This window comes from Brachyistius frenatus, unplaced genomic scaffold (genome assembly GCF_029030835.1).
Source record: "Brachyistius frenatus isolate BFR_SWC_R1_liver_20210118 unplaced genomic scaffold, ASM2903083v1 Contig_84, whole genome shotgun sequence".
NCBI classification, from domain to species: Eukaryota; Metazoa; Chordata; class Actinopteri; family Embiotocidae; genus Brachyistius; species Brachyistius frenatus.
The window spans coordinates 1,080,009-1,104,652 of NW_027210683.1; the positions used below are offsets into that span (position 1 = coordinate 1,080,009).

Below are 24,644 nucleotides of genomic sequence, written 5' to 3' on the forward strand. Positions count from 1 at the left end.
AAGACTTTACGGGGCTGCATCCCCACCGAACTAGGCCACACACTGCACTATTCAGGTCAGCCAAGGATCCTGAACTGTGAGACCCACTAAACATGGCAGAGGAAGGGAAAGATAAGAAAGAATAATGAAAAAAATAACAGGAAATGTCAACAAAGATGAAGAGAAAGCAAAATAAAAAGAGATGAAGAGACGATAAGTAAAAAAAAAAAGACAGGAAAGTAAAATATGGAGTAAAAATGAAGTCATTAATTTTCTTTGTTGTTCCATTTAAAAGCTATCTATTACCTAGAATTTCTATTTTTGCCTAATTGTGAGCTGGAATTATATTATCTTAATGAATAATCACAGCTTTATGCATGCTATTCTTTCTTTAGGATATCTGTTTTGAAAAATACAATAATTCCTCTGTTCATTTAAGTAATTAACCTGTTTAATTTAAAACTCGACCACAGTGAATAAAAGAATGAGGATTTAGTGGCTATGTAAATATTGATAATTCTAAAAATGGGTTTTCTGCGGAGAAAAAAATGATGAAACTTCTGTCTTGGTGTTAAATCAAACAAGTCTGCCTACTTAATTTAACAGTAATTGCAAAGATAGAGTTGGTGCTCGTCTCCATTTTTCAAAATGTTAACAAACCCCATTTAATTTCTCAGCACCTACAATTTTTTTTACCGAGTTGTTGTCTCTTAGCCACAAATCCATTAGTTCTTATTGAAGATTTAAAATTAACACAAATAAACGGTTTGAATTCTACGGCTGGGCACCGAAGTTTTTAAATCATTTCAATTTTATTTACATAATTACATACATTATTTCAGGGCACTTAACACAGTAAAGTCCTACAACAGAACTTTACAACATTGTACAGAAGAACGTAACAATTGAACAATTCCCACGTGAGCGGCTACGAGGAAAAAACTCCCCTTTAACAGGAAGAAATATCCGACAGAAGGAAGTAAAAACTCCCCTTTAACAGGAAGAAATATCCGACGGAAGGAAGTAAAAACTCCCCTTTAACAGGAAGAAACCTCTGACACAGCCAGGCTCAGAGCCTGGAGGCCATCTGCCTCGACCGGTTGTTTTTTTTCTCACTGCTCTGAGGTTAGTTTTGAAATTAGAGGTTTTATTAGGTATTTGTTACACAGGAAAATGTGAGCAGTCGTCATTGGAAACTGTTTAGAAAAGAGCTTTCCAAAAAATATACCTAAACAAAAAGATTGGATGAATCTTTGTCAATTACTGTCTTTCATTGGCTAACTTCAACCAATCAGATGCCTGTAGGTCCAAACCACCGCTGGTTGGGACACAAACGCATTAGATGGATTCTAGCAGGAGATTTGCAAATCCTTGCAAAGTAACATTAGCATAATTTATATTGTTTATTTTTGTTTTTCTTGAACGCACCCACATGATGGAAACATATGGTACAAATCTGCAATGTTTCATTTAAAAAAATCGGTCCAATACTGGAAGAAATGTCCTTTTAGTTTCCTCTTAACATGTGCAACTCATCAGCACAGTTCTAATTATGGTGATTAAATTGGTGCAGTAAGATATAAATAACATGTTGAATATTTCCATCGCTAATAAATAGGGATTTATTCCTGCTCCATTTTCCCCCGTCATTTTTGTGTTTCTGACTTGCAGCACAGCAGTTAACTTGCTTCAAATCTAGTTTGTAATTTTGTTCCTTTATGTGCACTTGCCAGTTCAAAGGAAACACGGCTAATGCAACGAACACGTCTTTTGAGGAGGAAGAAAATGGCAGACAGGAGAGTGAAGGCGAGACAGGCGGGATGATATGGACAAAAAAAACCAAGAGAGAGATCGTTTTCCCAAGAAGATAAAAGGATAGTTGGTCGTGAAATAAGTTTCACCTGCCTGATAGCTCAGGTTTGGTGGAATGGGGAGGCAGCCCAGGTTTAAAAGAAGTGCTCTTCACACACAACACAACAACAGAGCAGAAGGCTGACCGTGACCACCTGAGTGGAGAAGTGTTTGGGAGTAAATGGAGGGAAGGCTGTGGGTCTGACTGATGTCTGTCTGGTTCTATCTGCAGCAGCAGAGCATCAAGGAGGAGAAAAACAGAGTCAGACTCTGCTCTCTTCATGTGGACTCGATGCTTCTTGTTGATGTTGTGCAGCTTTGCCTCTGGACATTTTGTGGAGTGAGCACAATATTTTTAAGATGCAAACAAGCTGCTCTGTGCAAGAGAAGAAAAAAACCCAACAACCACGGAGGCATGTATTTGTCCGAAAGGAAAGGATTGGAAGCAAGCTGAAGTGTGACATTAACAGGAGGAAGTAAGAGATTACAGTCTGGCGGTAAAATGAAAAACACACTTCAGATGAGCGACCTGGCTTCCAGTCGCTCCTGAATTTCTACTGACATCTAAGTTTGACTTTGAGGCACACATGCATTATCATCTATGTATGCTTTTTAGTCTGCAAACAACATCTTATATTTCTTTTAATTACTGCAAAGACACCCTGTGGCTATAAACTATTGTGGAGAATTTCTTGTTGAAATAACGCCTCACTGGCCACATTTCATCTATTTTAATTAGTGTCCAAGTGAAAATAATCGTTTCTGCTTTAGCTGAGTTCCTAGAACTTAAAATGAATCTTAACTTTTTTTTAAAAGGGACAGCTTCTGTAAATATAAACAATAGTTCAAGTCTTTATGTAAATCAAGCTCGAGCTCCCACTCTTAAGTCAAATGTTAAATTCCCAGATTTTTACTGACTTAAAAGCTGAAACTCAATTATAATGAACAGAAAAACAGGCTGCCGTTGTGCCGAGCAGACAAGAAAAAGCCACATCATTTAATCCCATAAATTTGTAAACTTTTCAGTACAAAACTTTTCACTGCTTAAACCTGCTGCACAAATATGATTTTCACACACAACGATGTCGGTGCAGCCGTCGAAACACACCGACACGAGTGCAAAAGTGTTGCAACGTGCAAAGATGTTTTCAAATGGGAACGATAAGAAGCTCGAGTCATTTTACATCTTTACATTTAGCTTTTCTGACATTTATTTTTAGCAGCCAGTCTTGAAATCTACATTTTCCTGCATGTTTACCTTCCTAAGCAACTTCAAAACAAGTCATCTCTTTACTGAAATGTTTGACACTTGTTGATGAACAGAAAGGGGATAAAAGCCACTCAGGAAATACGTGAAATAAAAAATACATGGAAAATATCCTATTTCAATAAATGGCAACTGAAATTTAAAAATGTTAACAAAATTCCCTGATTTTCCACAAATTGGTCCCAAAAAATGATAAAATTCCCGGACTTTCAATATCTGGAAAAGAGTTTTAAAAATGTCCTGATATTGCATGAAATTCCCTAAATTGTGGGAAACCTGCACATAAGATATCCAGCTCATATTTCTGTAATACAACCCTTTCAACACATCATATGCATTTTAAAGTTTGTGCTCACTCCACACAGTTCTTTGGGACTTTTGAAGCGGTCTCTCGTCATTTCAAGCCTGCTGTTTGAGCTCCAATATTCTGCGTAACTCAGCAAATAAGTATTTGATCCACGCCTCAGTGGAGATTGCATCATGCATTTCCACTTTGTTACCCGCTGTTGAAACGATAAAGACAATCCTTCTCTCCTCTCCTGCGCACGGCAGACAGAGACAGATGATTCACGTCAGACCCTGCAGCCGGCAAGCTCTGAATAAAGCGGCCAGTAAAAGTCAAGGATCCCAATAATAGAGCCTCGGTGGTCACGGTGGAGGCCCGCGTGCACTGTGGCCGGTGTGTGTGGATGCTCGGGGGAGGGGGGGAGGAGGGGGAGGATGAGGGGAGTAGTACCTGGGACGGTGGTGGGCTCTGTAGCTGTTCTGAAGGAGAAGATGCCAGGCTTGGATTTGCCCTGCTGGTTCTCTGCCACCACACGGACCTCGTACTCTGTATTCCAGTCCAGGCCGCTCAGCAGTATGTACTCGCTGCCGTGGGGGAGGCGGATCTCTGGTTTCCAGTCGGATACGTGCTTCTGAGGAAGGAATGCAGACGGGACAAACCTCAACCGAGTAACTCTCTGCAGACGCTCGGGAAAGGATCAGTCGAGAATTTTGAACAGTGGATTTTCTGGGGCTGTTCTTGTTGAAGATAAAAAAAAAAAAAAAAGCTCTTTTACAACCTAACAAAGTGCTCGGTTGTTGTGCTCACAGCATGTTTTTCAGTTTAGCTTGTTTCACAGGAGATTAACCTCCAAAAGAATCTGCAGCACCGTTTTAGCATTTGAAAAAAAGAAAAATAATCAGATGTACACAGCACTCGCCAATTATCATTTGGAAATGGTTCCAAAAGGCCTGATTCAGTTTCAATACAGTTAGAAATTGAGCTGCTAAAATCTGAATAATAGAAGCTTTTTTGGGGGGAAACCAAACCTAAATAAATCGGAGTTGTAGAAACATGAGACATCGTGCTAACAAGCACTTAACCTGCACATTAAAAATACAAGAGGGAGAGGAGTTTATGTTTGTCCTAAAAGTAGCACACTGACTGAAGCTGACTGATTTTAAACACCGAAACCAGTCTCAGTCCCCGGCAGTGGTCTGTGAGGCTCTGGTGTTGAAGTGTCCTCTGGTGGGAAGCCAGTCAGGGATCGTGGTCTATCTACACTCACCCTTTCTCCCCTGTGAAAACTGCTCATTACAAATTGGTAGAAGCCACTTGGGGAACATGACTGTATTTCAAAAGATAAACAATTTTTAGAGGTAAAATAAAAAGATGTCTAAAAAAAAAGTGTTTTATTTTGAAAGAGCCTTGCAGCTTACTCCTGCTTCTAGTTGGTTGGTAAACATTTACAAGCACTTTAGTACTTGCTTTTTTCTTTTTTCACAAAAAACATTGAAGAATTGGGGACAAAAAAACCCTGCAAAGTGGTACCCGGTTACCTCCTTGCCCAGCATACTCACAGCCTTGTATCTGACCAGGTAATGTTTAATGGGGGAACCGCCGTCGTCCTGCTTGATCCAGTTCACCTTGATAGAGTTGCCCCCGTTCTGGACCTTGCCCTCTAGTTTGGGGGCAGTGGGTTCCCCTACACAGGACAAACCGAGGGAGCACGATTAGTTCACGTAAACACCGGTTTAGTCCTCTTCAAACCTTCCTGTGTGCTCCTGACTTCGAGGTCAGCCGAGCTAAAAGTTGATCTGATTCCTGATTCAACTGTTGGAATTAATTGCCTTTACTTTTTTTTTTTTTTAAAGATGCTTTTCTTTGAACTGGTGAACGCTGCAATCAGAGGCCGGTGCCGATTTGGACGTGTCCCTAATGACGGCGTGAATGAAGCCGTCCCTTGTTGACCTAATGTCATACAGACGGTCTTTATCTAGCAGGTCCGAGCTGCAGCAGGGTTAGAGATTGAGTTACATTACACTTAGCTTGTGGTATAATTTCTAGAATTGATTCAGCCTCATCTTTGCTCAGTTTCTACTCTAAATCAAAGCAATCTACATGAAGCTTGATTGGTGTGTTTGTTTTCAAGGGATACTCCACCTAAGTGTATATTCATTTGTAAGAGAAGTAAAAAAAAAAATTCAAGCTTCTCTGTAAATGTCGATACCTTCGACGACTGGAATAGATTCAAACCAACAACTTCGTCCACAACCTTCAGCGTCTGACCTAATGCCCAATTATGTTTTTTATTTGTTCAGTGCTCGTTAGCGGTCTCGTGAATTATGACTCTTTTACGTAAGAGAAGTTGGAAATAGTGTGAAATTGTTTTAACACCACCATTCAAAACCTCTTAAGTACAAGGTTGGCGTCAATGAATGGGTCAGAAAGTGTCTGAGTTTGACACTAAAGACCGATGTTTGTTTCCTGTTTCCTCCTAGCAGTCAGCGGTAGTTTCCTTTAACCACGACCACAGCCTTTCCACTAACCTTAACAAAGTAGTTATTTAGCCCAAACCATGATCTCCCACTATCCTATGTCCAAGTAGGTTTTAGCCTTGTTCAGACTACAAGTCCAAATTTTGAGTTTTTGTCATATCCAGATTGATTTTTGAAAGTCTGGCCAATCAGCAGTGACGTCACCAAATGTTTTGTGAACGTTATGAATCCTCCACTTCAGATTCTGTCCGTCACCATCTTTGCTAGTTCGGAGCGGTTTGGAGCAGGAAGTGACCATATTTGGACGAGCTGGGGGAGGAGCCAGCGGTGGATGTGACTGATCTGATTGGAAACCTGACGATACTACGCGGAATGTAAAAACTAACATTAACTCACGTTTTAACTCAACAGTTAAAGAGAATTTCATATCTCATATTAAAGATAGACTTTAGGTGGAATATCCCAGATGGCAGCGTGGCTGCCTCCGAACCAGCAGCTCAGGTGTTGTTCTCCTTTAACCTCCTCATTATCTGCTCTGTCCTCCCGAGTAATGACTGCCGGGTCGCCGGATAATGAGCCTGTAGGTTCTGATTGGACATGTTACTCTATTACTTTTAATAACATTTACATAGTCTGGTGGGAGGGAAGGTCACTGTGTTTTGTGTGAGTGTGTCTGAGGCTCTCATGCCGCTGCGAGGACTGCGAGGGTGGAGACTAACAACCCAAACTCATCAATTATGTACGTATTGGTTACACATAGTTAGCCTTGTTATCCTGCTATTAAATCCACCACCTCATGATTTTACAGCCTTCGGCCTGCGCTAACAATCTGGTGCTTCCAGCTCCACAAGCAGGCAGCAGAAAAAAAAAGACTTGGAATATTTTATAATATCTGTGATTTGATGCAGAACTAAATCTAAGCCGAAAAAAATTAATAAAATTTCTCCAGTATTTAACATGTCAATCGTCAGTGTTAGTGGTTGTAAATATTGAAATTAATATGCATGAAGGCACTTTTTCTCGAAGTAAGTAAATCACTCGAGTGCACTGCCTGAAAACTGCATTCCACCCGACTGGAGTGAACATATGACAAGAGGCTGAAAAGTGAAATCAGACAGTGGTGGTTAGTAACAGCAGCAGGCAGGCACGCATCGGTACATTCAGCGTTGTTATCAACAAGCATCGTCGCGGGTTAGGTTGAATATTTGCTGAAACAGCTAAAACAGAGAAAGGAGTGGTTAGAACGAAAGAAAAGAGTCCTCCATGCAGGCTGGGAAGTTTCGGAGCAGCGCCCATGACCTCACACTAAACATGCATGTGGGTGGTTAGCCGAAGCTAATACAGCGTCCTCCCTCATCTTCCGGTATTCAGTGAGAGAAAAGTGGTCAGGAAAGAAAAAAAGTTATTGAAAACATGCAGAAATCATTTATAATTAAGAACTTTTGGGGTCATAGTTCCATGTGATGCTGAAAATCATTATGTAGGAGAAGTATCTGTACAGTTATTAATACTATTAACTGTGAAGAATGAATGCAACGCAAACCAATTACTATTATGATTGCAATGCAACGCACTGTCCAACTTTAAATGTTTTAAATTAATTTAGTAAAATGTAAATGCCACTGATATAATAATAACCCACGTGCAAAAGAGTTAAACAATTTAGAAAAAGAAATGTTAATTTGTGTGGAAGATAAAATAAAAAAACAAACAACCTCCTGCCCACCCAAAATAAATAGACAAATAAATCAAATAAAAGCTAATTTCCAAAGGATTTAGGTAAATCTAAGAAAAATACTAACAATAAATTTATCCTTCAGTTCAGTTTTACTCGAGTTTTTTTTTAAAGATTTCTGAGATTAATATCATAACCTAAGTATATTACTTAAACAAAAAAAAAAAGCTAAATGTTTCTTAGTACCTGCATTTTGCAAAGCAAAACCTCTTAAAATGTTACGTTTGTTTTGTGTTCTTGTATGAAATTGAACTCCCGAGGATTCGTGACATCGAAGACACAGATACATGCAGGCAGGACCCACATTTTGATTGGGGAAACAGCAGAAGAAGAAGAAGGAGGATGCAACGAGAACGAGGAGAGAAACTTGCATGCTGCAGAAATGCGATGGGATGCTGTGAGTCCAATCAGCGGGACGGCGGGAGCCGTGGGGATTGTTTGGAGGAAATAATAGGAAAACAGCGTTGTGGGCGACCAACAGGGCGTGCGATGCAGATTGCAGTCGGTGTCACTTTGTGAGCTTGTGTCTTGGGATGTTTAAAGAGAATTTATAATGCTGTGATACTAACACAACTGGGAGTGAGAATTTTGGCACAAATTAAAGCCAAAGTATTGAAAATAGAAAAAGAATACCAGGAAATCTAACAAAAAAAACAAAAAATGACAAGTATGTTTGGATTAAAATGAACTGTTAACACTTTGGTGGCTGATGTTGGTTATTCGACTAATCCAGACTAATGAGATGTAAATTATCGTATCAATCTCGTTCTTTCTTCGTAACCTTTGTTACAATGTGAGTTTTTCCAATAACTTAGATTTATGAATTAAAGTGAAACCTTTAATGCAGCCCTCATATGACTGGCGGCACTGTGGACCAGTACTATGGCCAAACGAGACATTAAGACCTTCATAATCTTATCTTCCAAGTGATATCAAAGTGAGACAACAAATGCAAAGGTAGATTTAAAAAGACAGACATATAGGCGCTGCATTATTTCAATTTCCGACACCTGAAACAAAAAGGTATTTCACTACATTTTAAAGTGTACATGTTTCCATTCCCAGGAAAGAATAAGTTCATCAATCTGTCCAATTTAAATGACTCTTTTCTTGGTGCCTCTATAGACAGAAACAACCATATGTGAAATGTGTGACAAGACTCAACCCAGTATCACAGCAAAGCGTGAAATAGAGACGCCATGTCCACGACAGCAAAACATGTAACTTTCACGCCTACACAGCCCAAAGTGTGGCCATCTCACGCTTTGCAGCGTGTCTATTTCACGCTTTGCCGTGATACCGCACTAAGACTTGTTTGTGATGCAGTAAACTTTGAACAAGTCTACACTTTTTTGTAAGTTTGAACTGAATAACGGCTCACGGCTTTATTAAGCGTAAATCTGGACTTTTTTTTTTATCTTGATAAGAAACATGTTAATGTCGCTTTAAATGTAAAAAAAACCTTCTGATATTACTAAATTTGATTTTCAATTGCACAGCTTACAGTATTAAAATTACATTAAGGCACTCAGTGGGAAATAATCTTCTTTGCAATGGAAAATGTGCAAATGGATCACAGCTAGACTGAATGGAGAGAGAGCTTTAAAATGAGTGGAGATTATGAAATAAAACTGGAGTCATATTTACTAAATGTTTACTACTTATTTACAGAATGGCTTAAAGATGAATGGAAAATGGCAAAATAAAAGTCAAAGTGTTTGAATGTCTCGTCTATGAATCTAATTTAACAAAAAAGTCTAGTGAACGATCAGTGCTGAACAAAGAAAATTTACCTTCTGTTGGCCAGCGGAGACGACATCATCAGCACCATGCAAGAGCCACATGACAAAGTCACATGATGTGCGCGGACATGATTGGTTGAAAGGAAAACATATAGGAAAAAAAGGAGAAGAGGTTGCAGGGAGGGAGGGGGAGGGGGAGGGGGAGGGATGGGAAACATACAGAACATTTTTGAAATGATGAAAACATGTCAACATAATAAACAAAAACAAACAGGAATGTTAGAGACAAAATGACAAACAGAACAGCAAAAAGAAATATTGATAAAAACAGATTTTTTTTTTTTTTTTTTTGGGGGGGGAATACATGTGAAAATATGTAACTGAATATATGAGGCAGGTGGAGACTCGAGTTTTGGTTGTTAAATATCAATAAATAAGAAACCAAATAAATGCACTCGAGCTGATTTTAAGATATAAGTGAGAAGATACAACCAAAACTGTGCAGCCTGATTTGCCTCATGCATCCAGTCAGCAGCTTTTCCTCTGACACATTCTTTTATTTAAAAAAAATGTTATGCAGCAGAATTAAAGGCCAATCTGAAAACTTTAAAAACAAAAAGATAAAAATACAGCAGCTGCTTTTTTTTTTTTTTTCTTCTTCTGTGTGGAAACAATCAGTGTGAAAAAGAAGAACAGAGGAAACTCTGGGCGTACAAACCATGCCAACTAAGTGTGATACACACACAACAACACTGCAGACTACAACACAAACACGTGAAGAATCAGAGGTCGGCACCACACGACGATCTAGAAGCACTTGTGACATTTGCTCTGAGTGATGCGCTTGCAGAAGAACACTTCCTGTTAGAGTCTAACCTAAAGTCACGGCTGTGTCCGGAAAATGTTATTATTCTCATAGAGAACAAACATCAGGAAGTAAAAGCAGCAACTACACACATACAACAATTACTCCAGTTAGCAAACATACGAGTCATGTTTGTCTCCACACTGTTACCTCAAATGGTGCGTTAGAGTTTGTGTAAACCACGGAATTCAAGTCGTAAGCAGTCACATCGGTTAGTCGCTCAATGTGCAAACAGCTGTGATGTTACTGATCAAAATGATGATAAAATATGAGCAAGTGTTGTTGATTCGGTGTCAGTCACACCTCTGAAAATGGAGGGAAACGGACCTGCTGCATTTAAGGTAGACTGTGAGAATGGTTTACAAATGAAACTCCACATTTAGATGAGAAAAACAAGAAATCAGGAGGAGGAGGATAGCTGATTTCATAACCAAACAATGACTATGAATATGAGCACTAAATCCAAGATGACAACAGTAAGTGCTACGAAGGAACTTGTAGCTTTGTGTTGTGGAGGTAAAGTTGTGTTTAGTGACCATTTCGAGAGGCTAGTTCAGGGCTCTCCAACCCTTTTTTTCCTCTGAGGGCTACAAAATAAAAGTGTCTGAGAGCTACTCGTGTCAAATAAATCGTTCTAACATCATTGATTGGGACCTCCTGCCCCTCCTGAAAGAAACACATGTCCAAGTCATAACCTAGAATATGACTGGACAACTGTGGGAAACTGGAGGGCTTTTAATTTGAAAAGTCTTTCTAGCTCCGCCCCTCTGTTGCGGTATTTATTTTATGTCAGTATTTGTTTAATTTACACATTCATCTATGTTATTCAATATTGAGTGTACACGTCAGATAATCCCAGTAAGGTGTTAGCATGACCTAGAATCGCTCAATGCTCATTTCAAAATAAAAGCAGTGTGATGCGCTTGCCATAAATCAGCTGACTTTACACGGGTGTGTTAACATGGTAGATCTGCTACTACATCTACAAATAGCACTTACAGTTAGTGTCAGATCTGAAGCCGCTGATCTACCACAACAGCTCACATCGAGTTAATAATGCGACACATCACTCCATAGTCAGGCGGTTAACCTTCATGTCCTGACAAATGTTAGTAGAAAAATAAAGAAATAAATCTGAGTGTTGAAGACGGTTAGCAGAGCTGCTAAACATCTAGCTCAGGTTTGTGTTTTAGTTGAAGGTGTACGAGCCCTCCTATGAGCCGTCTACGCTAACTGTGAGGCCGAAGCAGGTGAGAGAGACAGAAGTGAGGAGAGAGACACCGCACACACCGCTCGACTGGCATACTCACTACGGGCCATACTGGTGGCAGCAATAGGGGGTGGTATCGCTGATGAAACTGAAAGATGGTGAAAACATGGTGAGAGGCAGCCGCAGTCCGTCGACAAGAATAACTCGGTTTGTTTTTTCTTTTCTTTTCTTTTTAAAAAAAATGTATTTATGGTCCGGCTGATAAGGAATTTCTCTGCAACTTTCCAGCAGAGCGATGGCAGCTCTTGTTTTCCCGCATCTGTTATCGCACCCGCTGTGCTAACCTGTTGGGATGCAACAACGGGGACGGTGTGCTGCATCACATCCTGTTAAATGTGCTGAATGTGAACGGAGATGAATAGACGCAATTTAATATGTGCGAGGAGACTGATAATACTGTATCGCCCCGTGAAATACTGTAGGAGGACGGGCCTTTAATAACACACAGTTCCAAGCTGGCATCTCAAAACTCCGTGCTCAAACTAATACCTGTACAAATATAAATAAATCTAAATCACCTAAACGTTTTACTTTATCGCCCTTTAAATGTATTTGTTCATTTGAATGAAGCAGCATTCAACAGCAGGCTGCTCTCTTCCTAGGTTGGATATGTAAAATGTCAGGAACAAATTTGCTTCTGGTGATTAAAAAGGTAAAGAAAAGTAACTCCTTTAGCTGTTTGAAGCTAAAACCTTTAGTTTCCCGCAGAAACTGAAAGGAGACAACAATGACTGTGCCTTTGTAAACTGCTTGTTGAGGATCCGACTGCAGAGTCACTTTCATGCCTTTTTATACCAAGTGCCTTTAGTTTTGCTTTTGTTTACAGCAACAACCAACAATTAGTCGCTAAGTGGACATATTTCTACAGTCTGGTCTACACCTTTCTAAAGTGTGAGACACATTTAAACAGAAGACACACAATACTACTGTCCCACAAAGATAATTCCACAATGTTTTAAAAAATGCATGTACATGCATTTTTATGGATAAACAGGAAAACATTTACGGTTATGAGGCAGGTATTGGGGCTCTATTGGTGCGTTCAGGCTAGCTTGGAAGTAGGAAAATTCCTGATTTGATAATCTCCGACTTCCTAGTTGAGAGCGTTCCCATGACAACAACAAAGAGGCATCATGGCAGCCTCCAGGAAGTCTGCTTTATATCTAATGTCTGAATACTAAAAAGTGACAAACAACCTCGTCAACACTCATGTAGACCATCACGGGGACGAAATGGGGCTCAGAAGGTCATTATTATTTGTACACTACATTTCTACACGTGTTTTTTGGAGATAACGTTTAAAACAACCAGCAAACTAACAGCAACAACGTAACGGCAACAAAGTAACGGCAACATAGTAACAATAACAAAGTAACAGCAACAAACTAACGGCAACATAGTAACAATAACAAACTAACGGCAACAATGTAACAATAACAAAGTAACGCCATGTTGGAGGACTGTTGCCATCAATTAGTATTGTTTAACAGCACAATATCCTGTTCTAACGAACTAGAATGACCTAAATTCACCATGAAGTGAATTATTTTTGCAATGATAACGTTTCACCACAAACGTCGCCAGGTTGAGTGAAGTCACACCGACTTCTCAGAGCTCTTAAAAACTTTCGTAGGACGATATTCCCAGTTCGACAGGTGTTCAGGTGATTTCTCCCACTCGGAGGTCGGAACTTTTCCACTTCTCAGTTGCTCGTGAACGCACCATAAATCTACTGTAGCCCTGAGAGCTCAGCACACTGCATCGAAGAAAAACAAATGTAAAAAAGGAAAATATCTTCACAAATCTCTAAATACTGCAGCGGGATGAAGAATAAAGTCAGAAAACACAACCAAATGTTCACGTGATCAGTGTTCAAACAAAACAAACTTAGATTTGAATCCCACTGCTGGATTACGGACTTCAGTAGCCCCTCGAGTTGCCATGGTAACAACAAGCATGTTGCAGCCATGTCCGTCCCTTTTTTCAGTCTGTAAAACTGGCAGTGTTGCTGTGTTTGCAGAGTGTGTTCTCTCTGAGTGCAGCGTTTCCTCTAAAAGTCGTGCACGTGTCGAGGATGTCTTCTCAGTTTGCTTTTCCTACTGTTGCGATGCACTGAGCTCCAGGGCCACCGTATTTAGAAGCAAAACACCAAAACCTTTTTCCTGAGCAGCAATAAGCCACTGCTTTGTCCAAAGAGAGCTTCAGCTCTCCTCCCTCCTCTTCAGTCCAAACAGAAACTAGTGGCTGTTCTCAGTCCACCTTTTTATACGTCTATTTCTGAATCTAAATAAGTCCACTAGGCAAAAAACAAAAACAAAACAGAAAACAAACACACAAGAAGCACAAGTGGGAATCCTAAAGATGTTTTGGGGAATTGAAGTCCTGAATATCTAAACCTGATGTTTCCATCCGGAGCTGTTTGTGTGCAAATATCCCCAGTTTATATTGCACATTAATTACGGCATCGTAATGCAATGATAATCCTTAATAGCTGTACTCGTATTCACTGTGCGAGGAGTTCCTTATACCTTCTTTAAATCCCCTACATAACACCGACTGGATGAGCTGCTGCGATGCAGAAGTGTGATTAACTTTATACGAGAGAGAAAACAAAACAAAGATGTTATGAGACAAGCGAGAAATACTAAAGAGGGACGGGGAGCTCTACGGACTACAGAACAAAATCAATCTTTCTACGAACCTGAACCCTCATCTACGTGATGGAGCGGACTGCTCGCTGCAAAATTAGTACAACAGGTAATGAGCACTGGTGGTTATGGAGGCAGAGGCCGATGATATCTCTCGTTCTGGAGCATATTTTTGTTAAAGATTAAAGTTCATGTTTTTAATGGTCAAAACAAAAGCAATGGAGACACGTGAAGCAGACGAGACAGGGAGAGGAAAGAAACTTACTTGTGACAGAATAACCTGAGAAGTCCGATGGAAAACAGAACAGATGGAAAACCATGATGAGAAAAACAAAAAACAAAGAGAAGAAACAAAGACAATGAAATGAGAAATATGATCAATGGAAAGAGGGCAGCTCTATCATTAACCCGCTGTCACGCCCCTCACAGAAAAACTTCTTTCTCTTTGTTCTGCAGTTAATGTTGATGATACAGGTACAAATTAACCCTCAAAATTAAAATCATAATGGCTTCAAGCTCCTGGTCAAAGAAGAGATTCAGAGAGACACTAAATTTGCGGCTGAAAATCTCAACATCCATCCAATTTTCATTTCACTTTCGTAAATGATACATCAAGTAAAGTTTATACATTTTCAAACTGAGCCAAATAAACACGAGAGAGATATTTGAGCTGTAACATCAGTAAGTGGGACAAAAACCTCTTTTCTTCAGCTTCAGGGGATTCATGGGAAAAATGAGGAGGATGCTGAGGAGGATGCTGAGGAGGATGCTGAGGAGGATGCTGAGGAGGCAGATGGGTGATGAAGCGCAGATGGAAGTGTGACATGGAGTCTGGCACAAACCAAAATAAAGATTTATTCATGACCCTGATTTGAAATGCTGACTGAGAAACAGGGTCTGAGACGGGCTTAATTTTCTGATGTCATGATGTGCAGATATTTGGTAATATAATAATAATTTTCTGGATAAATACACAAGATCCTTCTTTTGTAAACAACTTGAATATAAGTTCAGTTTCTGCACATCTATTAGGTCCAATCTATTCTATACGATCAATACTGACACCTTATTGCACGTAAATAAACTCAAAGTCACATTTCATGTCGAGCCGACACGTTCTGATTTGTGATTACAGGTGTCGCGCAACTGCTCTTTGCAGATGTTGCCATATGTCTGACACAGCTGTGATGAGATGTCGGGTTATTCATGAAGAAAACAGGAAACGGTGTGAAAACCGAGGGTGACAACGGATCTCTCCAGAACACCCAGCAACCAACCGTGGGAGAGTCGAGTATGGAGTAAGAAGAGTGCCATAATAAAAATATATATCTGTAAAAGAATAAATGTGGAAATAGAAAGGGGAATAAATAAAGGAATACATTTAGAAAAAAATATCCATTTCCACATTTTTTATTTATTCCTTTATTTATTCACCTTTAAATTTCCTTTTTTTTATTTTTTTTATTCCCCTTTATATTTCATCTTTGTTTTTTAATTTGTGGCTTTATTTATTCCCCTTTACATTTCGACCTTTTTAAAAATGTACTCCTTTGTGAATTTCCCACGATATCTCCACAATGTATATTTCATTCTTTTATTCATTCCCCCATATCTCCAATTTTTTTGTATTTCTTTATTTATTCCAATTTAGATTTCTACACTTTATTTATTTATTCCCCTTTATATTTCCAAATAATGAAAAAAAATGTTTTCCTTGATTTATTCCCCCATTTACCCCATCACAGATATATTTTTTATTATGGCTCTCCTCTCACTCCATAGTCATGGTGGTTGAAAAGCAGTGCAACGCGGTCCAAACTTCCTTCACCTGCCTGAGAAGCAGCTATTCTCTCCGTCGTGCTGTTAAGATGACTTTCCTACTTTTTCCTTCAAAAACAGTCAGAAAGAAAATGTTCCTCTCCACCTCAGAAATATCCAACATTTCATCATACGCCGCCATCACCTTCACGAAACACAAACAATCCTCGGCGGGACTTCACCTGTGGCTGCTCTATTAAAAATGCATGCTTCCACTGAACTATAAATACAGAGATGACACTTCTTCACACTGAAGAATAAATCAGCTGCAGGAATGCACAAGTACTTTCCGGAAAGCTGGGGAAGCTACAGAGGGAGAAAAGAGGCTCTTACACACACTTCAGACACACAGGGAGGAAGAAGAAGAACAACACACACTGTCCAGGGATGAAGGACACACGGGTTACATTGCAGAGTTAACACTGCTGATGAAGTTGGATAGTGAAGTGTCGTTGCTGCTGGCGTGGATGGAAAAAGGACATCGCTGGGGCTTGGCGTGAGAAGAGAGGAGTGGACGGGTGAGCGGAGTGAGCAGCAGCGGCGTTAGGTTCAAAGCACCGGGGTCACGGGAGCACTTATACTGTGGGACACGGGAGGAGAGGAGGGGAATGGGGTGGGGTGGGGTGGGGTGGGGTGTGGGGCGTGGGGTGTGGGTGGGAGGGGCTGGGAAGTACTTACGGACTGGCTCGGTCTTGAAGGTTTGCACCTGGCTGCTCTCGCCTTCGCCTTTGCCGTTGATGGCGGACATCTTGACCTCGTAGGTGGTTTCTGGTTTCAGGCCAACGATGGTGATCTTGGTCACGCTTGCTGGAGGCAGAGAGAGTCGTATTTTATAAAAGGTGGACAACTGAGGCAGGGAAACGCCAGATTAAAGATGCAAACTATTTCTTTTACCTGCAAAAGTATAAACAGCAGCCACAATGACAGGTCATTATTTTCATGCACAGATGTTATAGTGTCACAGAGAATAATGTAAATCTTAATGTTACAGGTTTAGTATCATAGTATCTAGAGCAGGGGTGTCAAACATACGGCCCGCGGGCCGGATCCGGCCCGCCAGGGGGTCCAGCTCGGCCCGCCGGATGACTTTGCTAAGTGTGAAAATTACAGAAAGACATAAATTGCATTTCTATGAGAATATGGAGGTTTATGAGTACAAACGTTTTGTAATTGTTTTTAATCGATCCAGTAATTGCTTCAAAAACAGCGTAAATGCGACGTCTGCTCCGGAGGAAGAAGCGCTCGGTGCCACAGGCAGCAGCGCTCGCTGCTCGTTTTGTGACGCGTTTGACGTCAAACGCGTCACAAAGCGAGGGAATCTGCAGAGGAGAGCCCAGGCGGATAAACAGTCGGCTGATGTCTGAGTTTTTGGTCTTTATGTTTCTAGTTTATCGTAGAAAGACCTTAAAACAGGGTTTATCATCCAAAAACCTTCACCAATGATTTAAACATAGAGAAATATTGTCGTTATTATGCTACAATTTTACTGGTCTGGCCCACTTGAGATCAAAGTGGGCAGTATGTGGCCCCTTAACTCAAATGAGTTTGACACCCCTGATCTAGAGTATTAGTAATTTCTCATAGTTATTTTTTGAGAGATACAAAATTATATTTTATCTTTAAAATGTGCTGCGTTTCATTTGATGCTGTTATTCCCATTTGCACGGCACCGCTGAGACTCCATTGAGGATACACACACATGCATTTCTTTTTGTCATAAACAGTCTTCTCGACTCCGTGCAACACAAAGAATAGTAATTTCATGGATGAGAACAAATTCGGGCGGAGAAACATCTTTACGTTGTCGTGACTCCATTTAATCTCAAATTAACGTCTCAATGAGGAGTTTCAGAGTGAACCGAGCGCTCGGAGGAAATGTAGGAAAAACAAAAAGTATGAGGGCTTTTACACCAACGTACTGATGAGGTCACGGCTGAGGTCCAATTTACAGCTGTGAGGGTTTACATGTTCAACAGTGCATGCTTAAGGAATGTGTGCTGTACTAACATTATGAGTATTTTTTAATAATTAGTGAGTATTATAGTATCAAGGGATCAAACTGCATGAATGATTTCTGTCACATTCAATAAACAATAAACCCAAACAGAGTTCTGTGCTTTTTCTAACCATAAAAGATATTTAGCTCATGTTTTCAGATGTACAGCATTAAAAAAATATGCTATGGTAGAATCATAGCCGTTTCCTCTCTATGCTTCAGCTTTAGTTTTCCTTGTTTCCTCTTGTACGAAGTTTCTTTTCCAGTTTTTGAACTTGGACCTCTGCCTCAGCCAGAACCCCCTCCCCCCCCACTGTACTGTGTTCACCTGCCAGGTCATTATATTCTACCAGCTTTCTGTGAGTAAAGTTGGTCTTTTTGCTTCTTCAACCTGCCTCTAGTGTCGTGTTTGAGTCCTCTTCCTGTGACCTCCTGACATTTGACACTTTTTACTGTCAATAAAGTCCAGAAGAAAACTGCAAATTGCTCCTGCTAACAGGTATTGTCTTGTATAAAATGTAATACTTGGTGCAACAATGATGCACGATGAAGATCTAAGTGGACTACACCTCTCTGTTGTTAATATGGAAAAGCAAAAATTTAAATTTTTGCATTAAAAATGGCTACAATGTATTCATGCTTACTACTGACTGTAAACAATACATAAAAGTATGCATGATACATAAAATATGAAGTGTTAATAGATGTATTGCAGCTATAGTGTCACTGTTGTCATGCAGCTTTGTGTTGGTGCACACGGCGGCGCTCCTATCTACACAGTGTGACTGCAGGGCGATGGGTGGGGTATGTATATATCTGGCAGTACTGCTTTTAAACATGTGATGGCAGCCCTGGTTCACAGCAGTGGAAGAGACTCAGCAGTGTTTTTTTATTGACACACTTATGCCCCTTGATAATTCAGCATCAACAACAACACACTCCTCTGTGAGCTTCAACAGCTTCTAGTATTCCTTCTTTTTACAAATTAATGCCACAAACATCCTGAAAAAACGTTCTGCAGGAGAACGGTACGCTCACCACGTTTGTTTTGTAAAACGTATCAGAGGCGGCTGAGTGAGATATTTTTGGCGTCATCTACCATTGTGGGTCCATGTGTTTTGCTTTAGCGTACACGCCGGCGTGACAGGCGGCTCTCGGGCCTTTAGCTGACAGCCTCCACTGTCAGCCGCTGACTGATAAGTCCCGTGTGGCAGACGGGACGAGAACCATCCAGATTTGTAAGGGCCACAAGCCCTCAGTGGGACGGGGACATTATCGGGGGCCTGTCAGTGTCGCAGCTGACTCGCATCTCTGTTCCACCTCTTGACTGACATCAGCCACTGTCATGTTTGGCTTAACTGTTGTTGGAAGGCAGGAATGGTTTCCACGCATGTAGGAGCAGCGGTTCCCAAAATAATAACAACAATAATATTTGAGCTAAACAATAACAGTAAAGTGTTTGTTCCTGCTGCGTCCGAATGTTTGCTGTCATGAGGCTGTTTTCAGGGTAATTTCACTACCTTCACTGTTAAGCTCATATCTTGGACATTATAGAAGCTAACCATTCATGATATATCGTGTTTTTTTCAGGACAGTCTAGGCTATCCAGATCTTTCATCATTTAATATGATAATACTATGAGATTTTCGTTATTAGCATTTAGATCAAGGGAAAACAATGTTGTCTTATAAAATTAACATATAAAATAATATTTAAAAAAATTCAATAGTTGTGTAGAGCAAATTGTCTAGAATCTGGCAATATCTGAACCATGTTTGTGGGACACTATGACTCAGCAATTTAAAAAAATATGTTCTTAATGCCTGATGAAAAATAAATGTCATCGGCTCAGTCCTACGTTGGAGACAATGCAGAAAGCAGCTGTGATTTAAAAACTGGACGAGCTGAAAACTCTTTGTCGTACAGGGAAACGATGGGTATCATCAGAAACGGTAACTTCTGCTGTTTATTTTGAGATAAAGTACAACGTGAAGCGATCGGGATTTCAGAACTATTCAATCAAGAGTAACGGGTGTGGAGATGGACACAGCGCTTACAAGGGCTAAATTTGATGCAACTGTAAAGTCGGATTTCTCTTCAACGCTTCATCACACAGATGAAGTACTAACATTGTTGGAATGCTCAATTCGTGCAGTTTCATACGATATGTGCTGTGTCTCTGCGATGAACACTTGTTGCGCAATTCAACTGAGAAGAAGGGGTAGGAATTCGGATGCAATTTGCATCCATCAGGTAAAGCTGAGAAATATATTCCATAAATATTGTATTTTAAGAAAGTTGTGCAGTGAAAGGTGACACTGCATTACATACAAGCAGCTTCTCTTTGCACTGTAACAATTACAGATGACATCCAGTGGCTTTAAAAGTTTAAGAAACGAGTTCTGAACCATTTTTCACCCGATTTCTAAACTGATTTATGGATATTTGTTACCAAACAAAGACAGATTCCATTGAGTTGCCTTCCTCAAGATGACTTCTGAAATAAGATGCTTCATTTCAGTATTAAGGATAAACGTGAACTGAAACACTGACCTAAAGAGACGGTTGAATAACACGTCTTACATCCAGTATTTGTGAATAAAATCATATTCTGGGGGCTTTCAGGAGAAATGTAGGTAAGTGGTGGTGACTCAGGGATTCAAAGACTAACTCCACACTGACTCACATCAAGCAGAAAATATGTCACAGCAGCCGTTTTCGATCTGCTGCCAAAGGATGAATCAACGTGATGCTTTCAAAAAATCCATAACGTTCCTTCTTGTTAAATTATGACTCATTTCTACGTGTTGTCTTCAAGGAGGAGGAGTCATCACTCCCCCCCAAACTAAGCGGAGATGCTTACACTCCTCGACGTTGTACTCCTTGCTACGCCACTCCTTGCCAGGCAGACGCCACTCCACTCTGTACTTGATAACGGGCACTCCCCCCATGGAGTCGGGCTCCTTGAAGTCCACCACCGCTGTGCTGGAGAATGGCTCCACTTTGTGGAGATATGGCGATGATGGCACGTCTGCAACGGCAAAAAAAAAAGAAGTGTTATTTGTCTTCGTTTTAAAGGCTCATTTCAAAAGCTAACAAAGCATTTTAACAGTTTGAGGAAATACATAAAATAAAGACATTTACAAACTGCTTGGAGCTCCCTTTAATTGGTGTTTTTACATCTCTATCACATCATTTTTGTCTCTTAGTAAAAACCCTTTGCAACTGTTCCTCTGAAAACATCCCATATCTGGACAGCGCATACTTTAATGCTGCTGCCACACCACAGAGCTATTTGAGTCGCCTCTCAAGATAACTGTCACAATCAGCGCTGAGAAAAATCCAGGCGGCATCAGCATTAGTGTGTTTGCATTTAAAAAGGCTGCAGGAACATCCCTGGTGTAAAGTTCACGGTTAGAGACACCAGATAAGAGGGAAAGGCTGATTTTAAAAGTTCACCATGACAACTGGGAACTGCAAAAGACTTACTAGTAACTGTTTGCTGATATTTGAAACATTTGGTCCCTCATATAACCAAATAAATGCAAGTTATTGAATCACTTTGCCATGTTGAGGTAATACGGAGGTATGTTCACGCCTTAAAACATGGTGAGGAGTTCAGTGCCTCTTCTATGTTGGACTGCAGGACTGTACATGAATGCCTTTCCAAGCTTACCATGTGCTTTGTCAGGGAGAGAATTGCATGTAAAGGTATTGAAGGAACCCCAAAACTCTCTGGACACTAAATTACATTCTTCTGTAATGCTGTTTAATCTTTCAATCGGAGGATTTAAAGATGGTTATCAGGATGTCAGATGGTTGCTTTTGTAAAATTTTGGTTTAATGTTTTTGTCTCCTTACAATCACTGGTCAGAAAATGTATATTCTTGGTTCCTCAAGGATTATTCGAGTTGTTGCCCTTCTAGCTTTTTCCGTCGTGTCTCTGTCAAGTTTCTCACTTCTGTTTAAGAAAATCAATCTAATGGACAAATTATAAGATTAGTGCTACCATGATCTTTAGTCTACAGCAGCAAAGCCACAATATTTACGTTTCTGATACTGCTCTATGATCAATTATCTCTTATCTCTTGGTGTAATGATTGTTGTAACCTCTAGGGGTCACTAGCGAGGCTGTATAATTTTTAAGCTTGTTTGAACACAAGTACTAAAGGAGCTAATCACTGCTAAAAGGCGGATTAAACTAATTATCAGACAGTTTATGTCTGCAGACTTCCTGGAGCTACTCACTAGCATCACGCACATGCACACACCAGTGAAAATGATTTTTGGATGATTCATTGCTACTTTTTATTTTGCTATGCACCATTAAAAATACACTTTGTTTTGTAGAGCACTTTTGCTTGGCCTCCATGTTAAATTTTCTTACTGACATTAATGTGGAAAATGCTGTTCCAGGGTTGTATTTGGGGAGTCACATTATTTGTATGGAGGAGTTATGCAGCAAATGAGAGCGCAGAAAGAAAACACCTCAAAGAGCCTACAGGATATTAAACAATGGCAGCACAGGGTGTTACCGCAATTAATTCAAGTACACTGCGTTTAGACAAGGTCCTGAGCGACCTACCACATCTAATGGGTCAAAAGCAATTTGCATACAAAATGAGGCCCACGCAAACCAAATGTAGCACAAAGAAAATGAGACTTAAAGGGGCAGTCCCACCGTGTTTCCAATTATTTGTACCACCTGTGTGGTCCATATGCCGCGGAGCGCCTCAAGGCTCTGTGCACGGTCCGACTTCGTTTTCTATCTCTACTGTGCGCCGCCTTCGGGACTTCTCGCACAATGTCACTTCCTATTTGTATTCAGGTGATGCACAGATTTAGCTTATGGCTACAACTCATATCAAGGCTATTAGCGCCTTCCTGATTCCACATTCATGAGTAGACGCTTCACACATGCACGAAGTTACTCTAAATGAAAACAAATATGGTGTTTTTGTGTCTTTATTATGTAAACAAAAAAAATAAAATGTTTTGAGAGCAAATTTTTGTTGTTGTTTGTTTGTAAAAATATATGAACTGAGAATAAAATTATTTGCTATTACAGTTTTGTTAGTTTTGGTCACAGAATTCAAAATGTTACTTATGAAACCTTTTAGTTGCAAACTAAAAACTTTTGTTTGTGAATCCAAAACGTTTTGGTTGTGAATCAAAAACTTGTGGTTGCAGATCAAAAACCTTTGATTGTGAAGCAATAGAACCAATTGAAAAAAGTCAAGTTTCATGAGCATTATTATGAATTCTGTTCCCAAAATGAACAAAACTACAAGAGCAAATTTGCAATGCAAATCATTTTATTTCTCAGTTCATATATTTGTATTTGCAAACTTGATTTTTGATTGCAGTGCAAGAAATGCCCATAATAAAAACACAAAAATACCTTCATACAAAACAGATGCATGAAATCAGAACCTGTCACTCATACTGTACTTTGCTGACCTTGTTTTGCACCTTGTTCACTTTCATTAGTAAAAGTTCACTCTAATCTCAGCAGCTGATTCTAAACTGTGCAGGTTGGTGTTCACGTGTTTTTGTCACATCCGTGCTCTAAAATGGTTTCTGATTGCCTTCAGAATTGACTTTAACATTTTATTGATAATTTGATGGGCCTTTCTCCTGGTTTTATGGCCGAGGTGTTAAGCCATGTGGTCCTGGGTGGCTGGATTTATATCAGTAGAGCGACTACCCAATTCAAAGGGTTGAATTAAGGTGGTAAACGTGGCCAACATTACACACCTGCCAGGCAGATAAACCCAAGTGCTGCCACATCATGACTTTATTTCGGGTGTTTTCGTTGGTCTTCCCAAGAGCCCCAGTTTGGGATTTTAAATCCATAAAAGTTTGTTGAAGTAAAAAAAAGCACACACGGGATTAGCAGATAAGCAGCCTGTCCACAGTTCGATTCCCAGCAGGTCGGACCTTTAACTGCATCTCATCCCCATTAACTCCACGGTCACTGTCTAAAAAAAGCCAAAATCTAATCTTTAAAAGGAAAACACACACAAATCTATATAAATGGATGTTTACCTGCTTGGATCAGAATGAACTCCTTGGATCCGGTGCCCATCGCGTTGGTTGCTGTGCAGTTGTAGCTCCCAAAGTCATCTTCATCAGGGGTGACCTGGACACAAGAAAAACACACAGAGAAACATCAGTTCATGTGGCGAGTCAGTGCACATGTACAAGAAAAATACTAGAAACAGTATAAATCAGTATAAAAACGTCAGGTGTGTCGGACCTCCAGGTAGCTGACGGTTTGCGTGTTGTAGATCTTCATGTTGGTGTAGTTGGCCGTGGGCAGCTGGAAGCCATCTCTGAACCAAACCACCGAGGCTTCGGGGTGAGCCTCCACCTCGCAGCTGATGTTGGCCGGGTTCCCCTCCCACGAGTACAGCACCACCGCACCCAGGACCTTTGGAGCGTCTGCGGGGGAAAGACAGGGGAGTGACGATGGTGAATGTCGAGTATGTTTGGAAATCTTCACCTTTAATATGGGTGAATTATCCGAGATGGACTAAAGCTCCTTATGAGGAGTGAAAATACAAGATGACACTCAGGATTAAGACACTTATCTTTTTTTTTTTATGGGAATATTTTCAGAAAATTTACAGGACAGACAAGAATCAGTCGTCTCTTATCATTATATTAAACCTTCTATTTAGTTCAGGCATACTCTGCAGTATTAAAGT

The 24,644-nt window shown here is 40.2% G+C and overlaps 1 protein-coding gene across 13 annotated transcripts in view; it reads right to left on the bottom strand.

Moving 5' to 3' along the window:
- Positions 1-24,644, bottom strand: part of ncam1a (neural cell adhesion molecule 1a) — a 230,926-nt gene that overhangs the window by 23,063 nt on the left and 183,219 nt on the right. For 6 of the 13 annotated variants that reach the window (XM_069709742.1, XM_069709737.1, XM_069709744.1 and 3 more), the window contains 6 exons: positions 24,194-24,378; positions 23,983-24,076; positions 20,798-20,965; positions 16,617-16,745; positions 4,943-5,067; positions 3,834-4,014 (listed from right to left, as the gene is read on the bottom strand). In XM_069709742.1, coding sequence (XP_069565843.1) covers positions 3,834-4,014; positions 4,943-5,067; positions 16,617-16,745; positions 20,798-20,965; positions 23,983-24,076; positions 24,194-24,378 — 882 coding nt within the window. Of the gene's footprint in view, positions 1-3,833; positions 4,015-4,942; positions 5,068-11,512; positions 11,561-14,173; positions 14,210-14,385; positions 14,401-16,616; positions 16,746-20,797; positions 20,966-23,982; positions 24,077-24,193; positions 24,379-24,644 lie in introns of all 13 variants that reach the window. The other 7 variants (XM_069709732.1, XM_069709731.1, XM_069709738.1 and 4 more) reach the window with 3 other exon arrangements.